Raw genomic sequence first — 12,331 nt, forward strand, 5'->3', positions numbered from 1 at the left:
ATTAATCAAGTCTCCAACACCCAAAAAAAATACTCCTAATGGTAAAATTAAATAATTTTTGACATAATATTCTTCGAATCAAATAAAAATACTAATAAACAATCTAAATAGTTGCATGTATTTGACTTACTGACCGACCCACGGACTAGCCCAATCCACATTACTCAAGCTTCACGGGCTACGGGTTTATCCGGGACGAGCTAAAAAGCCTTGTTCTTAAATGAGCTACAAAAACTCAAGCCTAACTCAATCAAATTACAAATCGGATCAGACCGACCCAACGAGCTTGACCTATATTGTCAGCTCTAGGGATTATGATGAAATTACTTACCACTTCATCACAATTTCTTTTGTTGCTTATGTGTAATCAAAAGATTGAGATGGGCCTTTTTGCTACATTTGCGAAACTACAAGGGCTTATTTGCACTTGTGCTGTTAATTCTTCCACCCCACCCCTACGCAAACCCATCGTCGTCAAATATGAATTGGCTTCATTGACATTGCCGCCGGTAGCAGCAAATCGGATCTCCGGCGACGTCCTTGTCGGTAACAATGGATCAATCTTTCCTTCTTATGCTAACAAATCTTCTTCACCTCCATAACCACCTTGACCCAACCACCTCTCTTCTCTCCGATTCCTCCTCCTCCTACTCTTCCTCCCTCGCTTCACCCACTTCCCCTGCTTCCCTCCTCACTTCCACCTCCGCCGCCCCTCTTCTCTTCTTCACCATCGCTTCCGTTCTCTCTTACCTCGCTACTCACCCACACAAGAAAAAACCTAAAACTTCCACTTCTTCACCTCACAATAATAACCCTTCTTCTCCTTCTCCTCCCGCCGCCGCCGCAGAATTCTCCGTATCCGCCTTTCGTGCGCTTTCCACTGAACGTATTTGGGCCATGGAAGCTCCTCTCCGTGATGCTCAATGGAGGTCCCTTTACGGACTTTCGTATCCCGTTTTCACTACTGTTGTTGATAAGCTGAAACCATATATTACTCAGTCGCAATTGTCATTGCCTTCTGATTATGCTGTTGCTATGGTACTTTCTAGACTCTTCCATGGGTTTTCTGCTAAAACCCTAGCTACCCGTTATGGCCTTGAACCGTATCTGATCTCGAAGATTACTAATATGGTTACTCGCCTCTTGGCTACTAAGCTGTATCCGGAGTTTATCAAGATTCCCGTGAGTCGACGGCGTCTTGTGGAGACTACTCAAGGGTTTCAAGAGCTGACTTCGCTTCCTAATATATGTGGAGCAATTGATGGAACGGCTGTGAACTTGCAGCATCTTCCGTCGGATACTGTTAACTCGAGTATGTATTATAGCCGATATGGGTTCCCATCGATATTGCTTCAGGTTGTTGCTGATCACAAGAAGATATTTTGGGATGTTTGTGTGAAAGCCCCGGGTGGATTTGACGATGCTACGCATTTTAGAGATAGTTTGTTGTATAATAGGTTGATTTCGGGTGATATTGTTTGGGATAAAGGGGTTAATGTTAGAGGAGAACATGTGAGGCCATACATTGTTGGGGACTGGTGTTTTCCGTTGTTGTCATTTTTGCTCACTCCATTTTCGGGGAATAGGACTGGCTCACCTGCTGAGAATGCGTATGATGAGGCTTTGTTAAAGGCGAGGAAGATGGTTGAGGAAGCTATAGGTTTGTTGAAAGGAAGGTGGAAAATTCTTCAGAATTTGAATGTGGGACTAAGTCATGCACCCCAAACGATTGTTGCTTGTTGTGTGTTGCATAACTTGTGTCAGATTGCGAGGGAACCGGAGCCAGAGCTTTGGAGGGAGCCAGAAGAGAATGGTTCCTCTCCAAGGATCTTAGAGAATGAGAAGTCTTTCTATTATTATGGTGGAAGCGCGAGGCAGGCCTTGGCTGATGATCTATATCATCGACTCTCTTCAAGATGAGAGAAGTTTCCAGAAGGATGCTTGCGTTGATGTAAGGATAATTATACTTTGTTAATTCTAGTTTTTGGTACATGCTAGCTCAGATTGCTCTTTGACAAGGAGTAACATTGTACTGAATATTGCCTGTAGTCTAGTTGGTAACCTTATAAGTACCTCGAGATTCACAGTAGATTGCTTCCAGTGTGGAATAATTTTGCTACTTTCCAACTCTACCAAATGAAAGGATTTATGCTGGAAGAACAAATAGAAAGATTTACTTGTCTGTGATTCATGAGCAACTGGAAACAGCCTCTCTACCTCCAATGTAGGGGTAAGGTCTGTGTACACTATACAGACCCCACTTGTTGATTACATGGGGTATGTTGTTATTGTTGTTGCTGTGATTCATGAGCACATATGTATCCGCTACTTGGCCTAGCATGTCTTTGTTCAGCTACTCAGTTTCACCTTATTCTGTCTATTATGATGGTTATCTGTATTTCTGTATTTCTCTAACCTAAGTTTATAAGCAGCATCCCGAGTCATCGACCATACAGTATTGAGAGATAAAATCACACATTGGTTCCTCATCATGCGAATCTGGAGTAGTTCCTCTTCTTTTTTTACCGTTAAAGTGATAATGAGACTACTGCCTCCAAAGGAGCCCACACATCAGTCATCCTTAGAATCTTTAAATGGATGAGAAAGTGCTCTCAGCCAAGTCGACAGCATTTGGTACATGCCAATGAAGACACTGGAATTAGGAAATTTAGTGCAAGTGAGCTTTTATATTGTTTTGGCTCCCACTAGTTGTGGATAATTCCATGGTTTAATGCTATTGCATATCTGATATTTACTGAAACATTGGAGAAAGTAAAACTACGGCCAATGTGCTTTTCTCGTTTGTATGATCAATATGTTCAAGGGAAGCCATTTGTTTCCCCATTATCATTGTGATTTCGATTAGTTGCTTGATTTCTCCGGCTTTTGGAAGATCAAAAGCTCATGGTAGGGTGAAAGGAAGCCCCTGATATTTTGTTGTGATATTTTCCAAAGCTTGATGTTAGTGCAAATTTTATATTCCTCACAGCTTGATGTCAATGCAATTTTACCTTCCTCACCCAATTAAAAAAGTCATGTTTTTCATTTGTAACTGCAATCTGCAGGACTAATTCTTGTTGGTTTTGATTCCTTTTCCTTTTGTTTTCCCTTTGGGGGAATTTTATATTTTACATTCTAACTTTATGCTTTCATGCTTCAGATAAAGATATTAAAATGCGAGTATTTTTGTGTGAAATCACAGCTAAATACTCATTTGGGACTGCTCTTTTTGAGTTGAAGATATTTTGCTGTAATTTCCCTTCCCCAATCAGTATACTTCGAAAGTCCAGGTAGCTCGTAGATAGTTTATTTGCTGTCCGACTTGGTTAAAAATATGTAACAGTGACTAAGCTCAATGGCCATAGTAAGGATGGCGAAAAGGAAACCCATGCCTATTGTCCATTTGTATGGTACAAGTATAACAAGTGAAATATTTCGTTCCTTTTTATGGATTCGTTATGGACAGTTCTAGACAAACTCATTTGGTAAATGAAAAGCTAGAAAGTGGCATCTGGATTAAGAAATTCATTATCGTCTTTCAAAACAAACCTAAATATACAGCCTAAGCTGTGTTTTCATCAAGACTAAATACTACTCCGCAGTAGCTTATTCAAGCATACAACTTTTTCTCATAATTTTTCTAAAAACCAGTCTCCAAATGCCTAGACAAAATCAAAACACCATGGAATCTAAAGAAATGGTGGATTTCTCAAGTAGAGGAACGATTTATTCTGTGGAAGGTGAAAATATTACGGGACACCTCATTGTGTCATCTTGCTGAACATGCTTGTTTCTTTAGGACATTGGGCAAAACCTCTTGCAGCAATTGCTTACTATCAAATAATCAACCATTGTCAGTTGTAAGACTACTTATTAAAGCCATCCATTACTGCAATTAAGTTTGTTCATGTCAAGCCATGACCTCCTTTTCACCGCATCTCGCAATTGATCTTTCTAAATTCCAAAGGAAATGATCTCCTGTGAACAGTTACAATTTGAACTGAATAGAATGATCTTACAAAGATCTCACTTCTCATATATAACCATCTCCTGAGAAAAAACACAATGTAACTATGACAACATTTGCAATGGATCATAAATTGATCTCTTTGCACCAATTCGTCCATAAAAGTGAAATATTTGTTCAGCTTTTCTTTTTTCCTTGGGAGGGGGGAGGAAGGTTAACAAAGTACTTGTTGCGTCCAAGCAGGGAAAATTATCGGTTCCATATGTGGTAAGTTGGGTTGCCCTGGAAGTAGAAGATTAGCTGTAAAACAGAGCTTAACTAAAGCAAAATAATAAACCCCAACTAGATTTTCCCAAGAACAGGTGCTCTGCTTTAGTGGCTCTGAACATGTTCTCGAAGGACGTATGCCCCATCCAAGTTGCTTCAGAGCTTCCTTTGAAAATGAACTTACTGATGTTGGGATGATGAACAGAAGAGGCCACTGTTGTTTGATCAGATAATCAACGTCTAGCTGTATAAGCAAGGAAAGATTATTTATACATCAGCATTGGTTCTTATTTCAGGCAATTAAGCCCTCAGATTCAATGGAAAACTGCAGATACTGTGGATACCTATTTTGCACTCTATGAAGCGGTCAGGGACAGCCTTGACACAGATCCATTATGAAAATGCAACTGATCGCTGATCTAGCTCATACAAAAATGGTCAGCTTGCAGGCTCGACACTGAGCACCAACATTCGTTACATCATACTCCAGAAGCAACACTCACCAGCTTATATAAGAAACTTCATGACCAATAACCCTGAAAAATTCGAAGGATACCATTTTACTTTATGACCAAGAGATCGAGTATCGCCATTTTTCCCTCTTAATCATGCATGATGCAAATGAAAAAGGCTGTATCCACATGGCTAGTGTTCTGAGCATTTAACATGTGACAACCCGATTGAAGTATCCATGTTCTTAACCGTCCTACAAACATGTATCAACAACAACATACCCAATGTAATCCCACAAGTGGGTCTAGGGAGGGTGAGATATAAAGAGGTTGTTTCCGATAAACCCTTGGCTTAACAGAAATGTTTTTGAAGCAGGATTGCAAGAAAAATATGAGACAAAAGGATGTATAATGATCAAGGGAAAGTTAATAAAGGATATAATTGTTCAATGAATTACAATCGACAGATTTAGCAACTCCCTAAGTCATTACCTCCTGCTGAATAGCCCATTCAAGTTGTTCACCCATCGTGGTACCAACATCCCAGACACAGTTTCAGTACAACAACATAGCCAGACGTAGTTTCAATCTATAATCAAAACAAGAAAAGGCTAAGAAAGTCACCAAATTCATTATAAAAATTATTGAGCATGATACATGACAACTTTATCAGCAAACCATCCCGCCACGGACCAATAAAAATGTTCTGAGCATTTAGAAAGCCAAAATCAGAAGACAATAAATCCAATAAGATTAATTTACTTGCTACAAAATCTTTCACTTGGAAAGGCCCCACATTAATTTTGCAAAATTATGTCACCCTAAGTTACCCCAATATCAAAATAAAGAAAGAAGCCCAGGAAGAGATTCCTAACCTTGAACAAATTTAACTTTCTGTAATAAGCATCTGATGTTCCATCGGCACAAGTAGATATGATAACTTGCATTATATAATGCTCAAGCCTATCAGTAGCAGGAAAGAAGGCTATAGTATCTTCAGTCAGATGTTCCCCATTATCAGGAAATGGTCTCTGAATGATTTACATTCACTCAAACCTCCAACATATAACAATGAATTACTCAATGAAAAGGAAAGAAACATAGATTCATTTACCTGAAGAAAAATAAAAGAGCAATGAAGTGGACCCAATATAAACATGGAGAAGTTACGGATAAATAGTTGTTTCTTTTCCTTGTGATTGTAGTCCTTGTTGGCAGAACGGTTAGGTTACTAAAAAAAGAGTAGCAGGTACGGAGCTTTGATTTTTCCTGATTCACTCTTATCTTTGAAATACTTTTTAGGATTCCTTTTTAGCACTATTTTTGACTGGGGGAGTTATCTGATTACTGTTTTCTTTTATCAGGTTGAACAAGCATGACTCACCGAGATACTTGCAATCATACAAAAACTAGTAATGTCAAGCCGTACATAACTTTGGCTACTACTGGCGTTATAAATGAACATGTTAAAATAGTACAGTTAAGATACTGGAATCAAAGGGATATTCTAAAGTGGGATTTGGGGAGAGTAAAATGCACGCAGTCCATATCATTACCTTCGAAGAAGTAGAGATATCTTAAAGCTAAAGAGAACACCTTTTATCACTTCAAGAAGTAATTAATTTGCAGATGTGGATAGTGATGAAAAAGACAAGGGTAATTTTCTTTTGATAAGTAATTCATCCGACAAGGTTTTAACCGTAGCATGTATTTTTTGATGATAAGCTGGTTTTAGGTAAAGTTTCTAGCAACGAGTTGTAGCACATATATGATCACTGAATGTGATAAAATGGGACAAAGTGAAATTAAAATCACAGAGAGGAAAGTTGTCTCAATGATTTGCAATCTTTTTATTTTTGTGCTCCTAATATTTTGTACGGTGAGCATTTTAAAAAAAATTAAGGCTGTTATGTTTGTTAGAATTGGAGTAGGAATAGGAATAGTATATGGTATCCTATTTGGAAAAGAATTTCAGTGTAGTATCCTAATTGGAAAAGGATTATATTGTAGTCTCCTAGTTGGAAAGGGATTATGGTATAGTGTCTATAAATAAGGTTTCAATGTAATAATGTAGATATAACAATTCAATAGTATTTTTCTCTTATATTTGTTCACATTGTATCAGAGTCATTATATCCAGTGTTGATAAATCACAATCTTTATAATTTTGATAGAAAATCAAAGAGCTTCCGCTGCCGACAGGCGATTATAATCCATATATGCCGCCCGTCTGGCCAATGATCATATTAGCAAACTTGGGCCACCATGAATCTATTGGGTGACTCCTCAGATCTGATCTGATTTGTGTATGGTCGTGTCATCATTCCAACCCTACCCATCTAATCTCTCTTTTTCAGTAGAGTCGTGCCATCATTTTGATTCTACTCATATAATTTCTCTTTTCCAGTAGGGTTGTGCCATCATTCCAACCTTACCCATATAATTTCTCTTTTCCAGTAGGATCGAACCATCATTCCGACCTATCCATATAATTTTTCTTGGAATTTGACCGCTTTCCAGCCATCAACTCTAATAATACGGCACATGAGCATGTTTCGGCCAGTTTTTTGATACTTTCTTGTTCAAGATCTATTCATCTCTTGATTTCGAGATAACCCAAATATACTAATACTAGTTTTGGCAATTTTCCAATCCCACGACGTTAACTATTTTTTCGACCACTTTTTCAGTTTGCTCCTTTTCAACTGTGATTGTGCAAACCTAAGTTGCGGGGACTCTTCACTGTTGATGCCGCACCCATGTCGGATTCTTCAAAAATACACCAGTTTTGGCGAATCCGACACGCATCCATTGACATTTTTGAAGAGTCCGAGCAACATAGGTGCAAACGTCCCGAGCAGTCCTAACTAGTTTTCTTGCAGATATTTTCGTCAAGTCCCTCAGTTCCTCATATTAATTGTATTTGTAACATGTTAGGTACATATGACTTATATGCACCAGCTTAAGGGGAAGTGTTAGAATTGGAGTAGGAATAGGAATAGTATGTGGTATCCTACTTGGAAAAAGATTGCAATGTAGCATCCCAATGGGAAAAGGATTATAGTGTAGTATCCTAGTTGGACAAGGATTATAGTATAGTGTCTATAAATAGGATCACAATGTAATAACATAGATACAACAATTCAATAATGTTTTTCTCTTATGTTTCTTCACAATGTTGTAGATGATTTAACAAAATCACAATTATTGGAAACACAATCTAAATAAATGAAAGTGTATTTTCTCTAACAATTTAAGCTTTTTGATGAGATGACCAAACACTTAAATGGTATTAGAGTGGATAAAGATCTAGGATTTGAGTCTTACGATCACCCATAATTAGGGGTGTTCATAGGTCGGGTTGATTTAGTTTTTAATTTAAAAACAAACAAACCAATCTTGTCGGTTTATTAAAACTATAAACCAAATCAAACCAACATAAATTTGGTTTTGTCGGTTTAGGTTTAGTCGGCTCTTTCATTTTTTTTTAAATCTTTATTTTTTACAATTATATTGAGATTGAAGACTAGATCAAATATGTTTTCACTCATGTGCTAATGAAAACCACAATTATGAAAAAATGAGGAGCCGAAAACTTTCTTGAAACTAAAAAGTAAGATGAGGAGTGAATAGTTTAGGTTTTAAGTTTATATTGGGTTTTGAATCATTTAATTAGCAATTAATGGACAAATATTACAACTTAAAGACCCAAATCTGAATATATATCTACATCTATTTTCTAAATATTGAAAATTAATAAAACTAATTGAAAAGTATTTAAAAAGTAGATTATAATTAATATTTTATGTATAAAAAGTTGACACTATATATATATATATATATATATATATATATTAAGTCGGTTTGATTTGGGTTCGGTTTGACTTTTTTTTGGTTAACACCAAACCAAACCAAGAAGGTCGGTTTTTATTTTCTAACGCCAAACCAACCAAACCAAATCATAAGTCAGTTTTTTTTCTCGGTTTGGTTTGGTTTGGTTTGTCGGTTCGGTTTGACTTGACGGTTTGGTTTGTACACCCCTACCCATAATAATAAAAAATTTAAGTAAATAACTGTGTGATCTCTAAGGACTTAAATATTCTGATGAGATGGTCATACACTTAAACAACAATTAGTAGATTTATCCTTAAGTTAATTCGGTCAATTGTGCTATATAAATGTGACAAAAGAGTGATGGTCTAATGGTAAGGACCCTCCACCCTTAAAGATAACAAGATGTTTGAGTCATCAATGGAGAAATATGAGGAAAAAAAGAGACTATTGGGCTCTTAGGAATGGGGTTTAGTAGGGGTGTTGATGGTGGTACTACCTCTAGTCCATTTTAAATGTTGTTTTAGCCTTTTCAAACTTGGTACGAAGTGTCCTTTTAGGAAATCAAGGTGTATTGTGGTTTTTTAAATCAAACATTGCTCCAATAAATGATCTAAAAGGTTTGTGGAGAGATAATAGGTAATTTGAAGCTAAGTTGATCGGACTTGGATGGGGTGTTCGATACAGGTACGGATCTAGAGGTCGAATTCTTCATGATCTAAATTTTAAGATTCAGGATATGGATCCATGTATGGATAAGGGTGCAGAGATTCAACCAAAAATAATTCAAATCTATTTAAAAAATAAAGTTAAAAAACCTACATGATGAGATTATGTGGAAAACATAAAAAAATGACATACCCAGTATATTCCCACATAGTGGGGTCTGGGGTGGATAATGTGTACGCAAACCATACCACTACCTTAGATGAAGTAGAGAGGCTGATACGAGCACGACTACGAAGATGGATGAGTGCAAGAGTGTATTGAACCGAGACTTGGAGTGTGCAAGTGATGTGCATAGGAGGAGCTTGGAACACACTCAAAACAGCCCTTAAATTGCACTCCTAGGGAACCGAAGTGTAATACCCCGGGAAATTTTTCGTTGAAATTTTGTGCGTAAACGTGTTGGGTTCTATCTTCTAGAATGAATTATAAATTTTTCGTGTGAAATGTCTTAGATTATGACCCACCATTGTGTAGAGTATCGAATAAGCTTTCCAACGATATGTGGATCATCCAAAACGGACACCCGAGCGACGAGTTATGAACATTCCGATCGAATCGTGAATAGTAGTGAACAGTAAAACGTGCAGGAAAAAGTACTGATGCCTGGCGTATTTTTGCTCCAAATTTAAATGATCATAACTCCTTGTACATAATGATCTGGGTGATCTACTATATATCAACGAAAAGCTCTGTGAGTCCTCTTTCCAATGAAATTGGTTTCATCCAATTTGTGTATCGAAGCAAAAAAGTTATGGTCGATCTATTTCAGCCTATCAAAAGCGAATTTTTGGGATCAACTTCAAATGATCATAACTCCTTGTACATAATTATCTGGGTGAGATACTATATATCAATGGAAAGATATGAGAGTCCTCTTTCTAATGAAATTAGTTTCATCCAATTTGGATATCGTAGTAAAACGTTATGGTTGATCTACTTTAGACTATCAAAACAGTCCACCAAATGACAAATTCAAGAATTATTTAATTTTTAGGGGCGTTTTGGTCATTCCACCCTCACCCAAAATCCATCCAAACCCTATATTAAAGCCTATTAGAAGCATTATATGTTATATTTCATCAAATTCCCTCAAAAAGAAAACCCTAAGCTCCTACATCCAACTTCAAGAACCTCCAAAGTTCACCATTAATTCTACAAATTTATTTAAGATTCCAAGTTCCTAGTTCAAGAATTCCAAGAACCATCATTCAAAGGCACGATTAACATCTCAAAAATGAGTATCGATCTCTAAAGTTCATCATTCAAGGTATGTGGGGTTTTTCAACAAGAACTCTCTTTCGTTCTTGTGCCCAAAAGTACTTTTCTTTGCAAAGACATGATTTTTATTTGATTTTTTACGAATTTGAAGCATGAACCCATATCTTATGTTGATTATTATGAAATCTTGATGTTTATGATTTTGAAAGATGAATTTACATGTGTGGAGATATAAAACATGAATCTTGAATGATATTTATCATGATTTTGATATTTGGCTCGTGAATCCCCATTGGAAATTGTGTTTTTTTTAGAAAGTGTGTGTTATAAGCACGTTGATGTTGAATACTTAAGATATTTTGAATGATTTGACCTTTTGGTCTTAATGGAGTTATTTTGAACTCGAGTGTGAAGGAAATCCACAACGTGGTTGATTTTGATAGATGGGAAGCATGATGGCTCCCGATGTATATTTATATATTACTGAAATTGTTTTGTTGTGGGTTGTCTTTGAAATGATCTGAGTTAAGTCCGGCAGAAATCTTTAGCATCAAGTGGGAGGTATAAAACGACCTTACTTTCCTAGAATTACGTGCCCCCATAGGAGTGAGCCTGAGGTTGATTTATATAGTGATCACTAGTTTGTGTGGATTTGATATTGATAGTCCTACTCCGATGGCAAGGATAGGACGACTCTCCCCAACGTGGGTTGTACGTTGGACTCCATGTAGCTCACATGATTTATGTCGGTTATAGGATCTCCCAGTGTGTGTGTGTTTCCTTGTGTCTATGGTGAATGGTGAATGGTGAAGTGATTTGAAAGTGGAATTGTGAAAGTTATTCTTTCGAAAGATTTAAATGATATTTACATTATGAGAATTGATATTCTTGATGAACTGAAAGTTATTGACAAATTATATGATGACTCACATGTGTTATTGTACTTATTTCATCCTCTCATAATTATGATGATTTCCTTCGGGCTATGTGAGTCTTTCATACATCTTGCATATTTATTATAAATATTTATGATGATGATGTTTATACAACTGCATACACCCCCATTTACTCGGTTCCTTTCCAAGGTACTGACCCACATCTTCGGATGTGGGCTGTATTTTCTCGGAATATAGGTTCAGGTGCTCAGTTTCAGGTTCGACAATGATTCTTCAGACACGCTATTCTACATCCTCTGTTGTGGTGAGTCCTCATGTTCCGAGGATGTGATGTCTGATGTTGGTTTCATGGAATTGTTTACATTTGATAACTGAGTATGAGTCAGTTGGGGCATGTCTCAATGACTCGCTGGTTTTATTGATTTTCTTAGAGGCTTGTCAGACTAGTATAGATGTTGAAAATTGACTAATAAGTCGTATTTTGTTATCTTTCTGAAATTCTTTTATTCTTGAATGATGATTACTCTATTGATATTTGAGGGTTATTTATGGAAACTCCGTTGATTTGTGTTGAACTGAATGAAAATGGCTCAAAGGGTTAGCTTGGGGCTACTTGTAGCCTCAAGCACCGTGTGACGCTCCGGGACCCGTTTTCCGAGGCGTTACACTAAGTGTCACCCTTTATTAAAGGCACTTTTTGGTTATTTCACCTTATATTTGTAATAAGCTATAAATAGAACGTGTTAGGATTTTATTCATTAGATTTTTTATGATACTGTAAGTTGTATAACACTTGAAACACTTCTCTCTTGTGAGAAAGGACCTCTTGGTCGAAACTAGGACAACCAAAGTGTGGATTCACTTTTGTTGTGTTCTTGGCTTGAAAACGTTGGGTGCTTGGGAGATTGACATCCCTCTTGTGTCCACATAAGAGTGTAGGTATTGTTATTACCTGTTTTAAGGGTTTTGGT

General features: G+C 37.0%; 1 protein-coding gene and 1 long non-coding RNA gene across 2 annotated transcripts; one reads left to right on the forward strand and one right to left on the reverse strand.

Moving 5' to 3' along the window:
* Positions 1-47: 47 nt before the first annotated feature.
* Positions 48-2,865, forward strand: LOC107840311 (putative nuclease HARBI1). Its single transcript, XM_016684133.2, has 2 exons — positions 48-1,951; positions 2,433-2,865. Exon 1 carries the CDS (start codon positions 553-555, stop codon positions 1,918-1,920), a length of 1,368 nt encoding a protein of 455 aa, XP_016539619.1. The 5' UTR covers positions 48-552; the 3' UTR covers positions 1,921-1,951; positions 2,433-2,865.
* Positions 2,866-3,994: 1,129 nt separating this feature from the next.
* On the reverse strand, positions 3,995-6,494 carry LOC124886483. The gene is made up of 5 exons (XR_007043763.1): positions 5,801-6,494; positions 5,562-5,717; positions 5,179-5,275; positions 4,579-4,770; positions 3,995-4,478 (listed from the first exon to the last, which is right to left on the reverse strand). It is a non-coding gene; the product is annotated as an uncharacterized LOC124886483 (long non-coding RNA).
* Between the last annotated feature and the right edge of the window lie 5,837 nt (positions 6,495-12,331).

Source organism: Capsicum annuum, chromosome 8 (genome assembly GCF_002878395.1).
Source record: "Capsicum annuum cultivar UCD-10X-F1 chromosome 8, UCD10Xv1.1, whole genome shotgun sequence".
Lineage (NCBI taxonomy): Eukaryota > Viridiplantae > Streptophyta > Magnoliopsida > Solanales > Solanaceae > Capsicum > Capsicum annuum.